Source organism: Spermophilus citellus (genome assembly GCF_964194105.1).
Source record: "Spermophilus citellus genome assembly, chromosome: 16".
NCBI lineage: Eukaryota > Metazoa > Chordata > Mammalia > Rodentia > Sciuridae > Spermophilus > Spermophilus citellus.
In genome coordinates, this window is record NC_138196.1 from 61,018,942 (window position 1) to 61,040,199 (window position 21,258).

Below are 21,258 nucleotides of genomic sequence, written 5' to 3' on the forward strand. Positions count from 1 at the left end.
AGGATTTCAATACATGGGATTTTAATCTTTCAAGGTTGTGATTTCCACATTTTAGAATTCAGGTATTTTTAGAGTTCCCAGATTTTGATCAATGTTTATAGCAATACAATTCACAATAGGCAAGCTATGGAGACAAAGTCGGTGCCTGTCAACAGATAAATGGATAAATAAAATGTGGTACATATACACAAAGGAATTTACTCAGTCATAAAAAAGAATGAACTTATGGCATTTGCCAATAAATGGATAGAACTGGAGAACATCATGCTAAGTGAAATAAGCTGGACCCAAGTGGCCAAGGGTTAAATGTTTTCCTTAATATGCAGAAGTTAGCCCAAAATAAGGGAGGACAGAAAGATGGTAGAACGAAAGGAGAGAAGGAAGGGGGGGGGGGTCTATGCAAATAGAAGAGACATAAGTGGCATAGAGGAAAGGGATTAAGTGAGAGGGAGGTAGGATGAGAAAAGTAAGAAACTGTGGAATGAATCTGATCAAACTTTCCTATGTACATAAATGAATATATCAGTGAATTTCACCTTTATGTACATACATAATGAACTAATTAAAAAACCATTTTAAAAGATTCTTAGAAATATTTAAATGTAGTTGAGAACATTAATGATGCATCTTTTTGATCTTTCTGAAATATAAACAAGGGAGTCAGAGCCATACCCTTGAGATTATAACATAGAACCTATAAAAAAAATGAAGTGGAGTTTTCAAGATTTTACCTGGAAATCTCCTTATTCAAATACAGCAATTATTAGTGTCATCTTTCCATTTTCCACATTACTAAATGACAGCACTGGCAATGTGTTGCTCTCACAACACAAGGGTAAAATATTTTCGCATCTAATAAGAATTTTGTCCTTTATCCCTTTAGCCTTCATAACAATTTCCTCAAAGCTTTGCAAGCTGCTACCTCATGCCTGGTTCCAAGGTCAATGGCTCATTTTCTTATAGAAGCACCCATCTCCAGTTACCTAATTCTATTTCAGTTACTGCTACATAACCAACCATCCCAAAACTCTAATGACTAAAAATACATTATATTAAATTTCATATGTTCTATGTTAATAGATTTTTGCAGGATTCTATTAGGCTCTTTCTACATGATGTCAAAGAAGTAACTCAGTGGTATTTAGCTGGGGGAAAGCTGGAAGAAAATAATCTGCCACCATAAAAGAAATCTTGCTTTTGCGATGATAATAGCACTTACAGTAAGCAGTAAATTTTGTACATCATGCTGAGTTACTTTGAGAGCTCTGGGCCTGAATGAAAATTAGGGTGATCTCAGTTTTTTTTTTCCTTGCCCTTGTACAACAGCATTGAGAAAACCACTTAATTTACTCTCTGTGTTCTCATCAGTTAAAAAAAAAAAAATTCCTGTCATGTAAGTATTCAAGCAATAGCAAGCTAATTTTACAAAGAAAAAATATATCAGATTCAGAAACAGGCCAAAACAAAACTATAATGTAGAAATACAACAATCATAAGTATTTCTTGCCGCAGTCTGGCTGGGCAAATAACCTGGAGGTGACAAGCAATTTGAAGGTTGAAGTGGGAACTACTTTATTTCGAGTGAACTCAGCAGGAACTGAGTGACAACTCAAAGTAGCGGGCACTGGAGATAGCAGGAGCCGCTTCTCTGCCTGGACAGCAGAGGTATATATACTTAACTAATTACACACAGCTTAACTTAATTAGCATCATCCAGATACAGCAAACAGCCAAAAAGGAATCCTCATCATCTTAATGGCTTGCTGGCATTGCTTCACAAACTACTCCTCCTGGCAAAGTGCCAGGTGCCATCTTGACTTGATTTGCATCCCCAACAATTCCTAAAAGTTTTAGCATCAAGATTGTGCTAAATGTGCTCTAGAATTTACATTCAATAAAATATTAAACTCTTCAAGTTTTATAGACTCAAAGAGAAGATAAAACTTACAGGTTGACAAGTATTTGGATGAAAAATAAAAATGAAAATTTATCTATTTCCTGTGATGGTACCATATATTTAAATGCCTTTAAATAGCTATGCACAATCTCAAGTATATGTAAATATATTAGCATTAAAATAAGTAGTACTATCCGTCCAAGATGCTAGAAACTTATTACATTTTCCTTTTAATTACGGTTTTAGTAGACTATTTGTAGGTAATTAACAGTGAACTGGGTTTTTTAAAGTGGTCACTATAATTTGTGCAGAAGCAGCACACCTTTTATTCTCAAGCATGTTCCTAAATGAAGTTGAAACATTCAATAATAATTTCCAAAAAAGTTAGTTTCTCTACAGCTTTACAGTGCAGCCTTCCTACAGCTTCCTGGCTAATCTCCAAAATCAACAGCTAGTTAAAAAATTATCTGAATTGCTCAAGAAGAAAAAACATCATTCCCAAATCAATTTTGTCATGGACAAAACTTTTCCAAAATATTTTTCTTTTTAATTTTCAACTTTTAATATTTCTTAATAAATGATATATGTATCACATAAACCCTCATGAATTAAAATTTCCAAAGGAAAATGGTGGTTCAAATTTCTGAAAATTTCAATACTAGTTAATATTAAAAATCAATAGCAAGCTGCAGTGTTGAGAACAACATGGAAATACTCAAAATAAGTATTAGAATAATTTTATTTCCACATTAAATTTTCCTACTGAGGACAAATGGAAAAACAAATCCAATAAAAATCCCTTGCCACCAGATCTATTCCTTTGTTCATTTTTACTAAACCTTTTCTTTACACCCAATAAAAAGCTGATGTATCAACAGAACACTAAAGGTGTAGAGAGAAATGTGAACATTACACCAATATTTTAATAATATGCATGTATATAGCTATAAATCTAGGTATCTTTAGATTGAAAACACTTGAAAAACAAGAAACTTGGTTTGCATAATGTGTTTGTATTGGCAAAATCTGATATTAAAAATCGTATGTTACATATATTCAAAATAAATTCTTAGTGCTATTATCCATCCTTTAAAGTTCTGGAAAATATGCCCAAGGACTACATTTACACTTTTACAAATTCTTAACACTGGAATGCAAGGATTGGGCTATGTTCTTCACTCTTTACTACTTTTATTTTTCAATTTTAAATTTATGCAGAGGTTACTGAATGAAAATATAAAGAGTATTATTTCACTTATTCAACTTGCTTTATGCTCTAACCAATACTTTCTACTTTTATGTTTCTGGGATTGTTATATAATTAGATTTTTTATTTTTTTTAATTTTAAAAATCATTCTGCCCTTTCAAAAGAGAATAAACATATAAATAATGAAGAAGTCAGAGGGAAATCTAGAATAACCTTTATGTGCGTACAAATAGTTCTTATAAAATAGCATTGTTCCCTGTTGACTTAGAAACTGAGAATTGAAAGGCATTTTCCCAATGGGCCATTATTTCAAAACCAGTGGCCCCAGACGACCACCCACCCTGTGGCAGTTATCCAGAGCAGATGGTACAGCAACATGGGGGATATTATAGAGATAATGTTTGAAGCAATTATCTCACCATTGAGTATTATTGTTCTGTTCTTTGTGATACAGAGGGGCCCATGTTGTGCAGTGCTTCAGAAATGGAAAATCTTATAAAACTGAAGCAGTAAGATATTAGGGAGTCAGAACTTTGTTGCTATTTCTTTGGCAAAGATAAGTTATTTTCTAATCATTTTTAAGTTACCAAGGATCTTTGATTAGGACTCCTTAAAAGAGGAAGAAATCAGAGTTATTTTTCCTATTGACTATGAATTGTGATTTTTTTCTTAAATGTTCTTCCGTGTCTAATTACTCTTTTAAAAATCTATTGTTAGAAACATCTTTAAAAATTGACAATGATAATATATGCAAATCAACTAAAAAAGACATGTATTAGTTTCCTATTGATGCTGCTACAAATTGCCAAAAATTTAGTGGTGTTTGTATTCCTTTTTGAAATGGTCAATCAGGCAGAGTCACAAGACAAGACAAAACTCTGCTCCATAATTACTTTGGAAAATACATCGGGCACTTAGTAAGCACAGGAAGATCTTTTCTAGTATGTAGCTTTAGTGGCAGTTAGTGGATAGTGGTCTCAGTGCACAAACACTGATCAAGGGAATATAGAGATTTGCAACATTTAGTATAGACTGAATTTGATTAACCTATAAGATAATCAATCTGCCTGGTCTGATATTGTGGAAGAATCCTTTGTGATTGCTTGGTTACTATGGTTTTGATAACCTATAATTTGGTGTTTAAGAAATAAGAAAATAGATAAAAATTGGTTTTCAGGTTTCTTTATATATATCCAGCCTCACTATTTTTCAAGAAAACGAAGCTTTCTTAAATATTTGCTTTAATCACAATTATAATGAAGTCTCTTATTTACTTGCTTATTTCAAAAATCTAAGGACAAAATTACATTTATAAAACTATATTGATATTTATTTTCATATACTGCATATGCACAAATAATACATATATGCCCAGCTGTCACTTTCTCACTTTATACATTAGTCCAGAAGTTATAACCAGGAATTTGACTGAAATCATTGACTCTTTTCCTTTAAAAGTTTTCTGTGACTCCCAGATCCAGTGCGTGCTGGCCCCGGGCTGGGGACGCGGCAGGGCGGCTGCTGCAGGCACCCACCGCGCCGCAGACCGAGCCCAAGGTGCCGGGGACTGAGCCTCACACCGCTTGCTGCAAACCGCCGCGCTGCAGCTCTGGACCCGCGCGGCGTCGGCGCTGGTGGTAGCAGCTGCGGCGGCTCTGCGCCGGGACCGCCGGGCGGCGCCTGGGTCTAAAATCGAGAGGAGTAGCGGGAGCCTCAGCCGAGCCGTGAGCAAGAACATTTGAGATTGGGTCATTTATAAAGAAAATTTTATTTTGGATGGATGGCCCTGGAGGTGCAAAAGCATGGCTTCAACATATGCTTGCTTCTGGTGAGGGCCCCGTGCTGCTTCAACTCAGGCAAGAAATTAGAAGAATCTGTGTTCTGAGGAGGTGGAGATCTTATCAGCCTGTACCCACAGCATCTGGCCTGAAAGTGCTCAGCGAGTATTTCTGGAAGGAGCCAAGCAATTTAGGACCTCCAAGCCCTCTGCCAGACCTCTCTCTGCTCCCCTTGGAGGGGGACTTTCGCTGGGGAGGTTACCACTGTCCTCTCAGAGTTCTCACAGGCTGCAACCCTCCCAACAGCAGACCCCAGGGTGTCCCCAGGCTCTGAGCTGCCCCTACCCCTGCTCAGTGATGGCAGCCATCTTCAGATGACCCACATTTCATCCAACCAAGTCTCAGACCAGCCTGACTCACCGGTTCCTTCCCAGCTGTCTGGGTCTCCACTCCCTGCTGCATGGGTAGTAGAGGTGAAGCAGCTCTCCTGGGTCTTCCCTGCAGGTGTGTAATGCAGTGGAAAGAGCATTGAACTTGGAGGCTGGGATGCAGCTTTGGAGTTCCTTCCTCCCCTGAGCTGTATAACTTCAGGAAATTCACTCTGTCCTGAGTTTCCCTTTCCTAATTTATAGAATGTTAGCTGAGGTCCCTGCTCTAGGTTATCTTTCAGGGTTACCCAGTCGATGTTTGTGGCTGTCTGTGGGCCAACTATAAGTACGTAGTAGAGGCATTGCCCAACATGCCATAGCTTCATTTGGAAAGAGGAAGGTTAACTTGAACATGAGGAAGCCAGATCAAAAACATTGCCTGGCAAGGATGTGGGGGGAAAAGGCACACTCATACATTGCTGGTGGGCTGCAGATTGGTGCAGCCAATATGGAAAGCAGTATGGAGAATCCCTGGAAAACTTGTAATGGAACCAACATTTGACTCAGTTATCCCACTCCTCGGTTTATACCCAAAGAACATAAAATCAGCATACTATAGTGACACAGCCACATCAATGTTTATAGGCAGCTCAATTCACAAAAGCTAAAATAGGGAACCAACTAGGTGCTCTACAACAGATGAACGGATAAAGAAAATGTGGTATATATACACAGTGGAATATTACACAGCCATAAATAAGAATGAAATTATGGCATTTGCTGGTAAACAGATGGAACTGGAGATTATCATGCTGAGTGAAATAAACTAATCCCCAAAAACAAAACAAAAAAAAAAGTTTTCTGTGAAAGGTATAATTGGAAAATCTCATTAGCCAAATTATCTTAAAGGATCATTGGCAATTAACCTTTGTTATTCTTTTATTATTCAAAAGTCACCTTTTTCCTCAAATTACTTACATGCATAGAACGTGTTATATTAAACATGAGAAAATGTGTCTTCATTGTAAAGAAGTATGTATGGTCATTTTTGTAAACCAGATAGCTTTCAAGCAAATATCATTAAATGTACCATAGTCTGGATGCTGTTGGATACCTACTAAAAGAAATGACTCAAAAAAAATAAATGCATTTGTGAAAATATTTTATCCAAGTGTCTAAGAGCAATCCAATATTTCATTCTTATAAACCAGGAGAGTAAAATATGAATGGAACAGCAAAAGGTAAACATGATGAACTAGAGTGTTCTGTCATCCTTCCTTACAGGTACACAGGTCACCAAAGAAATGGGCAAAAGGTCAGAAGCAGGATTACTCTTTTAGTTGTAAAAAATGAGTACTGTAGCACATGGAAAGCCCCAAAGAATGTCAGTGGCTTCTGTTATAATTTAGAGAAGCCCAAAGAACAGCACATACAATTCAATTCTAAACTTTTTAAAAAAAAAAAAAAGACTTTATTTTTTAGAGAAGTTTTAGGTTCTAGTAAAAATCAGAAAAAAATACAGACATCTCCATAAACTCTCTGACTCCACAAATGCACAGCCTCTTCCAATATCTACATGCTCCACCTGAGTGGTAAATTTGTTAGCACTGATGAACCCACACTGATGCAATGGATTTTTCTAAACTTTTTAAAGAAGGGTGTCTTTCTCTTTCTCTCTCCCCCACCACACATCCCTCAGGATTACAGAGTGAATATCTTTCTTCGTCAAAAATGGAACGATCCTCGTCTTGCATACAGTGAATATCCTGATGATTCTTTAGACCTCGACCCATCCATGTTGGACTCCATTTGGAAGCCTGATTTGTTCTTTGCCAATGAAAAGGGTGCCAATTTTCATGAAGTCACAACAGACAACAAATTGCTAAGAATTTTCAAAAATGGAAATGTTCTTTACTCGATAAGGTGAGTCATAGACTTAAATTCCTACTTTCAGTAAAATGGAGTACTGTGAGGTTTTTCTTAATTTCTAGTGACAATATTTAAATTTTTGAGTAGCTCACCACTGTTCCACTTGAGTTCTTCTAATATAACTTTTTCGAAAGTGTTTGATGAACAACAACAAATCCATGTCAAAGATCCAGTAATTATATGAGTACTTCTTGGAAATTCATTTTTTTAAGAACTGACATTTGTAATTCTTAACATCAATGAGTTTGCCAGGAGTCTTACAGGTGAACTGAAAGGTAGCTGAGTCATACAATGTGATTAAATGTATTCTACCTCCATTAAATATTTACACGCAAAGAAATGTTTAGGCTGGATTCTCTGGGATTATTTATTTTAGGTGTGTGCATTTTTCGATACCCTGGAATTTCTCTGGTCATTCTTTTGCATATTAACCCTCATTGTCCAATTTTCATCCTAACATGTTGCAAAGTGGTAATCTGTTGACAAAATTTAAAGAAATCAGGAAAGAAAAAAATTACTATAGTACGTAAAAATGAATAATGAACAAAATGTTTATCATCATCCCTAGAAAAAATCTTATTTATATTTTAGGTATTCGTTATACATTGCTAGAAAGCCATATAAAGCCATACCAAAATATAATGATAATTAGTCATAAAATTTCTTGAAAGTTGGATTCTAGAACTCATTCAACTTTGGCAGTTCATAGAATACCAAATAGGTATGAATTCAGTAAATAACTAAATTAGCTGCTTATATTACTTGATAATTTGCACTATTTTTAAAATATTTTCTAAAATCATTATTGTGGAAATCTACAGCTATTTGTTTACTTAATTCAATTATAAAAAGCAAGCCAGGAACAGACTTGATGTCATCTTTCTTAAGAGAGAGAATATGATCTACTTTAGCAATAGGCAACTGTTTCAATATTTATGCCACCAATAACATGTTTTAAAAGTTATCAAGATAGGTTTAATATTTAGAATCTAGGCTTAAAATTAACTCCTTATATTTTACCTCTCTTATTTACACTTTTGTTAGCTTTTCATCAGGAATGGGAATATGTGATTAGGACTTTATTTACCCAATATCAAGGATGTTCCTATTTTTGCCAAGTAAAAGTATAAGATAAAGTAATAAGAATGCAAATTTAATCTTAGTAGCTTAGTGATTGTGAAAGCCTTTTTTGCCGCAACGTGGTGTTATTGATAATGTTTTATTCTCTCTGCTTTTAATCTCTTCATCTCATTATGGCTACTTTTCCAATTTTCCTATTTCATATGAACATATTTCCTTTTAATAATATATTGTTTCGAAAGAGTGACAGGGTGACATCACTCTACAGCAAACTGACACTTTTCATCAGACTGATGAAAACCAACCAATATGTGTTAATATAATCTTGGATGATAATTGCTACACATGACACAAAGAGATTTCAGGTACCATCACTAATTAAGACACATACTCACATATGAATAAATAACTTAATAGTGAATACCATATCTAGGCAAGAGAATCATGAATCTTTTTGGAAAACTACCAAAAAATGTAAATGTTAAAAGATAGCAAGACTTTGGTTTCTGGGAAAGTGGAACAGATATACTTTTTCATATTTTACCTATGTTCAACTAAAATCTTGGGCACAGTACATACAACAAACTTAAGAAATTTCTCAGTGGTGGACCAAGAACTGGCAGACATTGGAACCTGAGGAACCATGCAGAGGTGAATTCCTTCAATTTTCTTTTTACCTCATAAAGATGAAGAATCTGATGATCTGGAAACATTAGCAGGTACAGACAAAATAAGTCCCAGCAATAGCTAAGTTATGGAACCAATCTAGGTGCCCTTCAATAGATGAACGGATAAAGAAAATGTGGTACATATACACTATGGAATATTACTCAGCCATAAATAAGAATGGAATGATGGCATTTGCTAGTAAATGGATGGAACTGGAGACTAAGTGAAATAAGCCAATTTCAAATAAACCAAAGGCCAAATGTTTTCTCTGATATGCAGATGCTGACTCACAATAGGCAGCAGGGGAGGGAGGAGTGGAGGTTCATCAGATTGGACAAGGGGGAATGAGGAAAGGGAATGGAATGGGAAAGACAGTAGAATGAATCAGATATAACTTCCCTATGTTCATATATGAATACAACCAGTGTAATTCCATATCATGTACAACCACAAGAATAGAAAATCATACTCCATGTATGTATGATATGACAAAATACATTTTACTGTCATGTATAACTAAAAAGAACAAATCTAAAAATAGGGGGAAAAATAGGTCCCAGCAAGAGCCTAATTTCTCTAGCCAATCTAACACTAGATGCTACGAAAGGGGGATCCTAGCCTACCTTTACAAAACTGTTCTACTCTAGCCAGATATAGCAGAAAAACATGTGAGCTTGTCTCAAACTCACACCTAAGCCAGCAAAGTTTATTTCAGTCTTTCTAGGATGTAATGAGGTACCCCAATGTCTGCACTGAGGTGGTGTCAGGGAAGGGCAAATAGCTGGACTTTCATGCCCCGTCAACCTGTACTGACCCTCCACTCTGTGTCAGTAGAGACCACATTGAGAACTACTGTCTCCCTACAGAAATAAGACCCCCTCTACCTCCATTCCTGCCTGGGAAGTTTCAGAGAAATCTAATAGAAAGTCAGGACTTTCAAACCACACAGCAGTAATACTGCCACTCCCACTACAGTGTCAATGAAGGTCATGTGGGCAACTGGTACATCCAGTAGTGATCCAGGATCTTCTCCACTCACGTGATAATACAGAAGCTGATTGGAAAACCTTGACCTCTGTTTCTCCCTGGAAATATTAGTGTAGCAGTACCTCCCCTTGCCCTGATCCAGAAGTGTCAGAGAAAGCCAGTTCAAAGAGAAAATTTAAATAAGATCCAGAGTCTAACAAAGTAGCACAAAAATGTCTAGGCTGCAATAAAAAAAAAATCATCATACAAAGAAACAAAAAGGTCTCAAGCCAAAAGGAAAAAAAAAAAACATAAATTGATGCCAACATCAAAATGACAGTGATGTCAAATATCTGAAAAAGACTTCAAAGTAGTCCTGATAAAAATATTTTAATGAGCAATTATAAATATGCTTGATACAAATGAAAAAAATAGAAAGCCTTAGCAAACAAAAACATAAGCTATAAATTAGAACCAAATGAAAATCTGGAACCTAAAAATAATTTATCAAAATAAACTCAGTATATGTGCTCAATAGAAAAACAGATAAGAGAGAGGGAAGAATCAGTGAACCAAAAGATAAATAAAAAATATTCAATTTGAACAACAGAAATAATAGACCAGACAAGGGGGCAGAGAGTAACAAAAGATCTAACATTAATATCATCAAAATCTCAGGTTGAGAGGGCAAACGACATGGAGCTAAAAAAAAATTAGGGAAAATAATGACTGAATTTTTTATAAATAATGCAAATGGCATAAAACCTACAGATTGAAGAACCTGAGTCCCCAAAGAGGATAAACCCAAAGATATCCATACAAAGACACATAGTATACAATTTCTGAAAACATTCAGAGCATAATGATGCCTTACCCATACAGGAAAAACAGAATGATAGCAGATTTTTCATCAAAAATCCTGGGGACAAAAAGAAATGATACATATTTTTCAGGTGCTGAGAGAAAGAAATTCTTATTCCATAATCTTGTGCCCAATGAAAATATCCTTCAGGAATGAAGGTGAAATCAAGAACTTGTTGGAAAAAAAAAAAAGCAAGAGAATTTATCACAAGTAAAGCTACTCTAAGAGTAAACTATGGCTAAGAAAGTTTTCTTAATAGAAAAAAAAATGAATGAAAGAACATAGCAATACCAAGAAGGAAGAAAAAACACCGTAAACAAAATGTGGGTAAACACAATAAATTTTCTTCTCATATTGATTTTTCTAAATTATGTTTGACAGTTGAAACAAAAATTGTAACACTGATATAGGGGAGAAATCAAAGTAAAAATGAGAAAATATTTATATAAAAATATTGGTAGAAATTAATTCTGGTTATATTTGTCTTCTATACTTTCTGTGGGCATATGACTTGATATTAACTGGGAAATGATGTATTTATATAGAAATCAAATTCATCTATCTTTTGACAATTCTATTTCTAGTAATCCAAATTGGATGTTCACTATAAGATACACTTACAAAGATGCCCACTGAAGCACTGAAATAGCAACAACAAATGAAGAGCCTATTTAGTCATTAATAAGAACATGGCTGGCCAGGCGCAGTGGCGCATGCCTTTAATCCTAGCTGCTCAGGAGTCTGAGGCAGGAAGAGTTCAAGAGTTAAGAGTTCAAAGCCAGCCTCAGCAAAAACAAGGTGCTAAGCATCTCAGTGAGACCCTATCTCTAAATAAAATATAAAATAGGGCTCGCAGTTGGGACTGGGACTCAGAGGTAGAGCACTTGTCTCGCACATATGAGGCCCGGGGTTCCATCCTCAGCACCACATAAGAATAAGTAAACAAAATAAAGATATTGTGTCCATGTATAACTAAAAATATTTAAAAATAGTGGTCAAGTTCCTCTGAGTTCAATTCCCAGTATCCAAAAAATAAATAAATAAGAATATGGCTGAACACAATGATAGACCTAGATCAAGAAATACTCTACATGAGACTGCTATACAAATATTCCTAAGAAATTGCCTAAAGTGTAAATAAATAGAAAGGTCCATAGAGTAGAGGAAAGGGTATAGGAGGAGGAGGGGGATTAGGGGACTTAACTGAAGCAAATTTTATACCATGCATTTATAATTATGTCAAAATGAATCCTATTAGTATGTATAACTGTTATGAACCAATAAAAATGAATAAAATAGAAATTGCTTACAAGACATACATACACACACACACGTATGTTTCAAAGAAATGTTTTATGCTCATTTTTATCTATATTCTCTATTTATAAAAATATACCTATGTATGTAAAATTACACTGCATAATGACTTTGGTCAATTACAGGCCACATATATGATCTCATAATATAATGAAGCTGAAAATGTTTATTGCCTAGTAACATCATAGCCATTATTAAGTCATTAATGCAGAACATTACTCATGTGTTTGTGGTGATGTTCATGTAAACAAATTTATCACACTGACTACTGTATAAAATTATAACACATGTAATTATGAACACTAGTTACACAGTAGGCTACACTATCTAGGTTTATGTGAGTAAACCACACAACAACAAACGCACCTAATGCAGCATTTCCTAGTTGTATCCCGTTGTTAAGCAACACATGATTGTATGTGTGGATCTGTATAAAATGTTTAGATGGATGCCCACCATTTTATTGAGAATACCCAACTATGGAAAAGAGTAGTGAGATTTGGGCAGTAATGAAAGGGAACTATAAATTTTACTATACTTAAGTTATATTGTTTGAATTTTTGAGTGAGCTATATATTACTTATGAATTATAAGTGATAATCTCTTAACATGAGGCCATGGTCTTTGACATCTCTGTACTGTGGATTCATGATGGTTTTCAAGGGATCCATGACAGAATGTATGTAAAATAAGCTGAATTTCTTCCCTATTAATTTCAAAATTACCTTGTGAAAGGTAACATTTTATTTTTAATTATTTTACAAAGTAATGATTTACTTCAGATAGGTTTGTGGGAGTACAGGTTACAAAAATATTCACCAGGTAGTATGGAATAATCGTTTTGCAAAGTAAGATGGTCTAGACTAGACTGTGTGTGTGTGAGCGCAGCGTGTGCACATGTGCTCCTGTGTGTATAGATACATATCCAATTATGGATACAGTCATACTGAACTTGGAAAATGTCAACATAAAAAATGTACCATTAAGCAGGCTGCAGTTGTGGCTCAGCGATAGAGTGCTTGCCTAGCATGTGTGAAGCACTGGGTTTGATCCTCAGCACCATATAAAAATAAATAAATAAATAAATGTATTGTGTCCAACTACTTCTAAGAAAAAAATTTTTTTAAATATACCATTAGGCTTTTATACTCTGTTATATTCACCTTATCAGTGAATATAATAGAGTATAAAAGCTAGAGGACTCTTTCATGTGGGGAGATTTTGTTAGCAATATGATGTCTTCAAAACTTAAATCTATTAACTCGGTCCATCCTTAAAATTTTTCAAATAAAATGGATCTTTTTATTAAGAAGTTTGTGTAATTTCAAGACTAAAATTGTACTAAAACACTTAATTGCTCCAATTCAAATGCATTATATTAAAGAATACTAAAGGTTATGATATTTAAAAGTTAAATAATTTCACAATTGCTGTATTTTATTACTATGTCCTTGGAAATTTTGCGTCATGAAGTAGAGAAATAAAATTGAATTTATGTATTTTATAAATGGTGTCATCAATTATGAATAGTTCATATTTCTTCTAATATCTGGAGGAAAGCTATGGAATAATTCAGAAATGAATCTTTTGTCTTTCAGTATGAATTCAAATGAAACAGATGGTCTCTCTGTTCCTAATCTTTGTTTGCTAAATCCTTACTCACATGATCAAAGAAAAATTTCATTTGTTGTGTGTTGTTTCTGGAAATCTCACAGTCCTTTGAAATCTTCTAATTCTTCACATCTTCAGTTCTTCAGTTTCATAGCTAACAAAAATTGCACTAGGAAAAAAAATCTTATTCAATTTACAAATGGAGCATCTGTGGTATTTCATGCTAGATCTGACTTTCCTGCTTGTTTAAAGAAAGCAGCAGATTGTCCTGGAGAGTGCAATTGGTTGAATTCTAGCATTTATCTGTATTTCCTCCTTAAAACCCACTACAATAATGAAGTAAAGTTAAAAAGGGATAAAAATGGCACTCATACACAGGAGAATTAAAACAATGGAGAAATCAACCACAGACAAGTGATGACAACCTAATTTACAGAGCTTGAAAATGAACATATGTGACTTAACAGACAGATATAGCAGAAGCAGAAGCCAAAATGTGGGAACCCAAAAGGGAAAAGAATAATATCTTCAAACTTGCAGAACTTTTTGGCAGCTATGTCTTCAGAAAGTGGGGGCCAGAAAAGAGCTTAATTTTTTTTTTAATTTAAACTTCATAGGAACAACAGTGCTGTTCCCGATTCCCTCACCCATGCCTTTCAGACCAAGGACTTCTTTTATACCCTTTTGACCTGAGCTGAAAACAGGAAGACAGAAAATGTGAGATGTCCTTTTCAAAGCTTCAGAAGCAGGGCCTCTAGGCACAACTGGTGCTTTTCATTAAGTATCACACCAAGAAAATAAGGATGATTATAATGATGATCTGATGTCTGTACTTGACATAGTGATACACCTTGCTAACCCTAAAATGGTGAAATCCATACCTAAACCTCCACTGAGAGGCAGACAGAAAAAGAATCTATCACTATGTAAACTAACTTGCCCAAGAGAAAAAGACCTACAGATGCTCACAACTAAGGAAGCTTTGAGCAGTGCATTACCATCTCATCCTTTATTTAAGACGGTTACTCAGTAAGAATCTACTACTAACTGACACAAAATGATTTTTGGTGTTTACTTCTTAAAAATAGATACTTATCGAATTTATTATACATACACACACACACACACACACACACACACACACACACACACACACATATATATATATATATATATATATATATATATATATATATAAAGCAGTGACCAGGGAGGGGAACAAAAAGATAATAAAAAGAAAAAAGAGAATGACTCAAAAGAAAATACAAGAAGCAGAAAATACTATAAGAAAATTTTCTGGACAAATAAGACAACTGTATGCATAAAATGGGTACTTCTAGGAAAGAAAAATTGGGACATTCACTGCATAATAAAAGCAAATGGGGTAAGGGGAAATCAGCAGCATGTTTGGAAGGTGAAGTGAAGAAATCTCCAAGAAAGTAGAATCAATATACAGAGAAATAGACAATAGAGAAAGGATATAAAACCCAAACTTTAATACAGAAGTCTGGTATATGACTGGAAAGAAATAAAAAGAAACAGAGATTTCCACAAAAAAAGACTAATTCTCTCCTGTTTTTAACCACTAGAAAGGATTTGCAGTTTTGGTGGGGAGTCACATTTGAAGCAGTCAGAATAGAGAAACTGATGTGATTCTTAAAATGAGACACATATTAATACTAAGGAAAACAAAATCTTGTACAAGAGCTATAATTATAGCAAACTACCAGGCTTAAACATTAACAAAAATTACATATTCAAAACAAGTAAACACTCAATATTTATTTAACAATAAATGTTTATATAACTAAATTTGGAGGATTGGTGCAAAACTAAGCAAACTTGGAATATGGCATAAGGGAAATAAATTCTTACATCTCCCCTGTAGGAAATTAACAGATGGTTTCAAATATTTTTAAAGCCAAGAATACTATTACAGAAACTTACATATATGAAAGTGAATGGTAGAAAAATAGCTAAAGAAAGGCTACCTCTAAGGAATTAGAACTGAGGGTAGGGATGGGTAGACCAAAAGTACAACACTTTTATACATCTTACTCTGAAATTTTAAATAATTTACACTGATAATTTTATAATTTTAAATAAAAATTATTTTCAACTTAGATCTTTGTAGCCAGACACATGACTCCAGACTGTCCAGTTTGGGATTTTAAAGTCAGCCTATGACTATTAAATGGATACTGACTTAAGAAACGAGGCTACCAAGTCAGAGACAAAGGAATTTATTATTCACTGTGAGCTAGGAGTATGGATATCAAAATATTTGCCTCATTTTCCTTTGTCTTCAAGTGTCTCTGGAACAATACAATAGGTTTAAATGGATATAACACATACAATGGGTTTATGTCAAAATGATGGACATAGTTGTGAATTTGGAGAACCCACTACTTTTAGAACAAGCTGCAAATAAGCCTTCTCTTGGTCCAAGTGAACAATGTTATCTCATCTCTGGAATTAAGCATCTGAATAAGCAAACCTGAGACTTCTCAGGTAAAAATATAAAAAAATAAAAATAAATAAAATAAAATAAATGAAATGGTTAAGACCTTGCAGTCTTAGCATGCCTAGCAATGTATAGGCAAACAAGAAGTCTTAGGAAGACTTTAACTCCCAGTCCACATCCAGGCTCTATGAGATATTAGCTGTGATTTGGGGCAAATCAAAATTACTTTTGAAAGCTTCATATTTTTCTTATATGTATTACAGTGATTATACTAATTACTTTGAATCTGAAAGAATAAATGGTAAAACACCAGCATGGTGCCAGGCACATAATAGATGCTAAAGTTATTAAATTTTATCTTTCTAAAAAATAAAAGGAAACAAAATAAATTCTGATTTTTCTGGGGAGCCAAAAATCAGCACTGAATTGTCTCTACCTCAGTTTTATCACTTATAAAATGAGGAGGGCAGCATGCTTATCACAAGATAAATGGAAGCACACCATAGACATCATATATACTGCTTGTTAACTTTACTAATATAACCAACAGTTACAACTTCATTACTTATACTACAGAAGCACTAGTGCTTTGAAAATGAAATAAGAAGACAGTTAATGTCAAAGATGCTATGTAGAGCAACTTATCAAAATAATTTTGACCTTTATTTAACAATATTTAAATTAAGTATTTGGTTATGGTAACCATTTCTTTGAAATTTGTGCAAAGAATTAAAGTCTACTTGTATAAAGTATATTTATTTTTTGAACACTGATAGACACTGATTTTTAAATGGAAAAGCACACTTATTTCAACAGATGTTTTTAAAAATGCTGTTTATTTAAGGAAAATGAACTCATAATGTAACAAAGTAAATATAAGGAAAATTTAGCATGTGTGTAATTATCTATTTTTCTGAAGAGTTCCATAACTTGCTTACATCAGCCTCCTGAAGGGACCATCATCAATGCTGAGATTACTTTGGTGATGGGTTGAAAAGATTTATGCTTGTCTCTAAGATCAGATGACAACAAAACTCCAGAACTGTTCATAGAAACTAATTCTAATATCCTTTTTTAGTGTTCCAACTATCTAATCTCTTCTAAGAGTTATTTATAAAATAACTAAGAGATATTTATAAAAGCATGCATAATCAAATACTATATCATTCAAATATATAAAATCCCTGGAGAAATGCCTTATATTTTCTATGGTCTATTACATTTGTCTAAATGTATGTTGGAAAAATTATTTATGTACACCTTACTTCAAATTTAATAACTAATAGTGTATACATTGTATCATTTTGTGTTATAAAAGTATATAAAATTTAAAACATCACGTTAATTGCAGAATCTATTTTTATGTAAAACATTCCATTGCTTTTGATAGGCAGTATACTTAACAGTTAAGAGCATGGAATCTAGAACTAAACCACCAGGGCTGCAAATTCTACTTTACCAATTTCTGCTGTGTAATGAAGTGAGTTACTTAACCTCTAAGATTCCTCATCTACAAAAAAAAAAAAAAAAAGGTTATATCATTTACCTATCTTGTAAGTTTGTAGGATAGAATAAATGAGTGATCATATATAAAGTATTTGAACAGTGACTATCACAAAGTAAGCACTACAAATTTATCAATTTACTATAACACTACAGATAATTCTTCAAAAGTTATTTAATTGCTAGTTAAGAGGCCATTGCATTTCTGATACCAAATTCAGAAATACCAGAAAACTAATTGTTATGGTGTAGATGTGGTATCCCCCCAAATGTTCACAAGTGAGACAATGGAAGAAAATTTGGAGGAGAAATGAATGACTGAGTTACATTAATCAGTAATCTAATCAGTGAATTAATCCCTGAGAGTAGGGTATGGCTTGAAAAGGTCGGGCATCAGGGTCATGGCTTTGCAGGTATATATTTCCTATCTTGAGAGTGGAGTCTTTCTCTTTGCTTCCTTATCATGATATGAAGTGCTTCCCTCTGCTACACTCTTCAGCCATAATGTTCTGCCTTACCCGGAGCCCTTAGGAATGGAGCTGGCCTTCAATGACTAAGGCCTCTAAAAGCATGGGCCCCCAAATAAACTTTTCTTCCTAAAATTGTTCTGGTTAGATCTTTCAGTCACAGCATTAAAAAAAAAAAGCGAACTAAAATACTATTAAAATATTTATTTTTATAAGAAGTTTATAAAGAAATCAAAAACATTTTTAAAATTCAACTAGTGGTTTAGATAGACAACCTACTATAGGCATGCTTTTTCAAAAATAGAGAATAATCAAATTTTAATGACGTCAATTGTTTGTCACAGATGACAGTCATCTTTCTTAATATTACTACTTCTCACAGCCAAGACTTTTTAAGGGGAAATAAGAAACACTATATCCTGTTTATCTGTCTTGTCTCAGAAAGAGAACTTGGTGTCCTCCTTACACAAGAAGGCATTCATTTCCAAAACAGTAGAATATGAATAATTGCCTCTTGACTCAGTTTTCTTTTGATGTGGTCAGAACATATCTTTATTTACATGTAATGTTTTGATAAAGAAATTAAGTATCACACCCACCAAGTGGACACATTTCATCATTAGAGAAGCAACTGTATTATACCTTAAACAAAAAGAAAAGTCAATAAATAGATTTTTTTCTGGATATAATTTATGATAGGAGTTCTACAAACTGTTTTGCTTTGCCAAGCAACTCTTTTCAAGTGTTATTTTTTTTTTATTTAGAATTACATAATGTCTCTCATTTTATGCCAAAAAAATATCCAGGATATGAATTTGACATCACATGCATGATGAGAGAATGGAAAGGGTTCTGAGAAGGCCATTTATTTCCATAAAAAAGGTCAGAGAATTCTGCAAGTTGATGTTTGAAATTGGCTGGCCAAGAGCCTTGAATATTTGGGAAATTAATCTGTGCACATTTCAAAATGTTCATGTGCATATTCCTCTAATAAACTCTTTCACTAGGCAGAGAACACTGTGTCCACTTTAGATTACAATATTCTCTTTTAACCAAGAATTTTGTAAAAATACTCAGTTACTTACAAGTTCCCTTAACCAAGCTGCAGCAGGAGAAACACTGATTTTGAATATAGAACTCTGTGAATTATTTTAGTGTGTTAGGAACTGTGACTCAAATTACCAAATGATCCTCCTGGGACTCTTAAAAATTCACCAACTCCATATGTCTGTCCATTTGTGTCACCCAAATTATGCTAATTGGGCCTAACTCACCAAGATATTCACTATACAAAATACATCATTATTACTTTATGCCTGTGGTCTCCATAAAAATGCCATTTTAGAGAGTGAAGTTATATATAGTAGAGTTACTAGTTATTTTTATTTAAAGCCTAAAAAGTACTTACATGTAATTTAATTTATTTATCTTTGTGCCCACAATTTAGAATTTGCAGGAGGAGCAACTGGAGGTGTCTAGGAGTAATGGAATATACTAATAACTGTTAATAACAGATATTTTACTAAATATCTTCTATATGTCAAGCACTTACCTAAGCACATTTCAAGTATCAATGCAGGTATTCCTCACAGTAACTCTTTGTAGTAGGTACCATTATTATTTTCATTTTAGAGATGAAAAAACTGCAATGTGAAGAAGTTGAATAACTATGTCTGTGAGCACAAAGTTTAAGTAAATTAAACCACCTAGGGTGCTCACTAATACCTGAATTTCAGTGAGAATATTTTTCAAAAAAGAGACTTCTTAGAGAGTTCTCAGAAAAGAACTTCATTTGTAGAATGCGGAGTTTGAATCTTGAACTCTCCCCACCCTCTCTCTCAAATCCAGGAAATATAAATTCTTAGTAAACCCAGAATATATTTCAGTAATATACTTTCCTAACCAAATGTATTCAAAATTCATTAATTACCTGGAATACCAACATACTAGTACTCTCTAAAAGGGCCAAGAGCTTTTATATTGGCAGAATGCTTACATATTCTAGGTTATCCTTTGTGTAAAGTACAATCAAAAGTTTGTTTGGTGAACTTAGAATAATATAACAGACACTAGCGGGCTATTTCCTAACCCTGTTAAAATCTAGTGAAATGCTCTAGTGCCATAGCAGAGAACCTGATCTACTAACTAAATTTTCAAGTTCTCCAGATTCACTCTACTAAATACTTTTGGATATTCTCTGACAACTTCCATGATGTGTTTATAAAGATGACTGACAACTACCATATAGGGTTGCTTCTCTGAGTACCCCTTTTCCACACTTACAATTCCAATTCTCCTATTTCCCTCTTAAATATTCTGTTAATGTGATTTTGGGAGAAATGTACCTTTCAGCATTGGGTATTAATTTTACAGTGCCCATCCTCAAATTATTCCTTTTGGGGATCTCTCTGGAAGTCTAGACCTCTTCTATACATCTACACTCATTTCTAAACAAATTTGAAAATGAATAAATGTGATAAGAGTTTTATAGCTACAACTATCATCCACTTCACTTGACCCCATCAAAAATCCAGATTTATGTACAGTGACATATTTTTTTCATAGCAAATAATATACCTAAACTGGAGAAAATTTCATCTGAATAGATGTTAGTAACTACCAAAGCATGTGTTTTCTGAATAACAGAATTTTAATATAAAGTCATAAATTTCCTTTAAAAATAATTACTCTGAATTCTTTCAGATTAACATTAACACTTTCCTGTCCAATGGATCTCAAAAATTTTCCAATGGATGTACAAACGTGTATAATGCAACTGGAAAGTTGTAAGTATGAAATATTCACTTATTCTGAATTTTTTTAAACAGATATAAGCTTTTAATGGCTTATACAAATGATTATTTTATAATTTTCTGATCACACATTTACTAAATAGGTATGTAATTTTCCACTAGGTATTGAAATTAATGATAAACATCAATGCTTGCACTCTTTACTACAAAAGAAACAAATTGAGATTCTACAAATAACATTTTTCAACATTGAAAGAAATATGTCTCTATACACATCATCAAAAGTAAAACTCACAACAATCATTAAATACAAACTACCATTTATTTATTAAATGTCTACTATAGGCCAAGCATTCTGTACATACACTCCTTATATTCATAACAAA

The 21,258-nt window shown here is 33.8% G+C and overlaps 1 protein-coding gene across 2 annotated transcripts in view; it reads left to right on the forward strand.

Annotated features, from left to right (window-relative positions):
• The window catches only part of GLRA3 (glycine receptor alpha 3), a gene marked incomplete at both ends in the record, with an annotated part of 168,968 nt that overhangs the window by 93,403 nt on the left and 54,307 nt on the right, over window positions 1-21,258 (forward strand). For both annotated transcript variants that reach the window (XM_081269727.1, XM_081269726.1), the window contains 2 exons: window positions 6,951-7,174; window positions 20,823-20,905. In XM_081269727.1, the coding sequence (XP_081125853.1) occupies window positions 6,951-7,174; window positions 20,823-20,905 (307 nt within the window). The remainder of the gene's footprint in view (window positions 1-6,950; window positions 7,175-20,822; window positions 20,906-21,258) is intronic.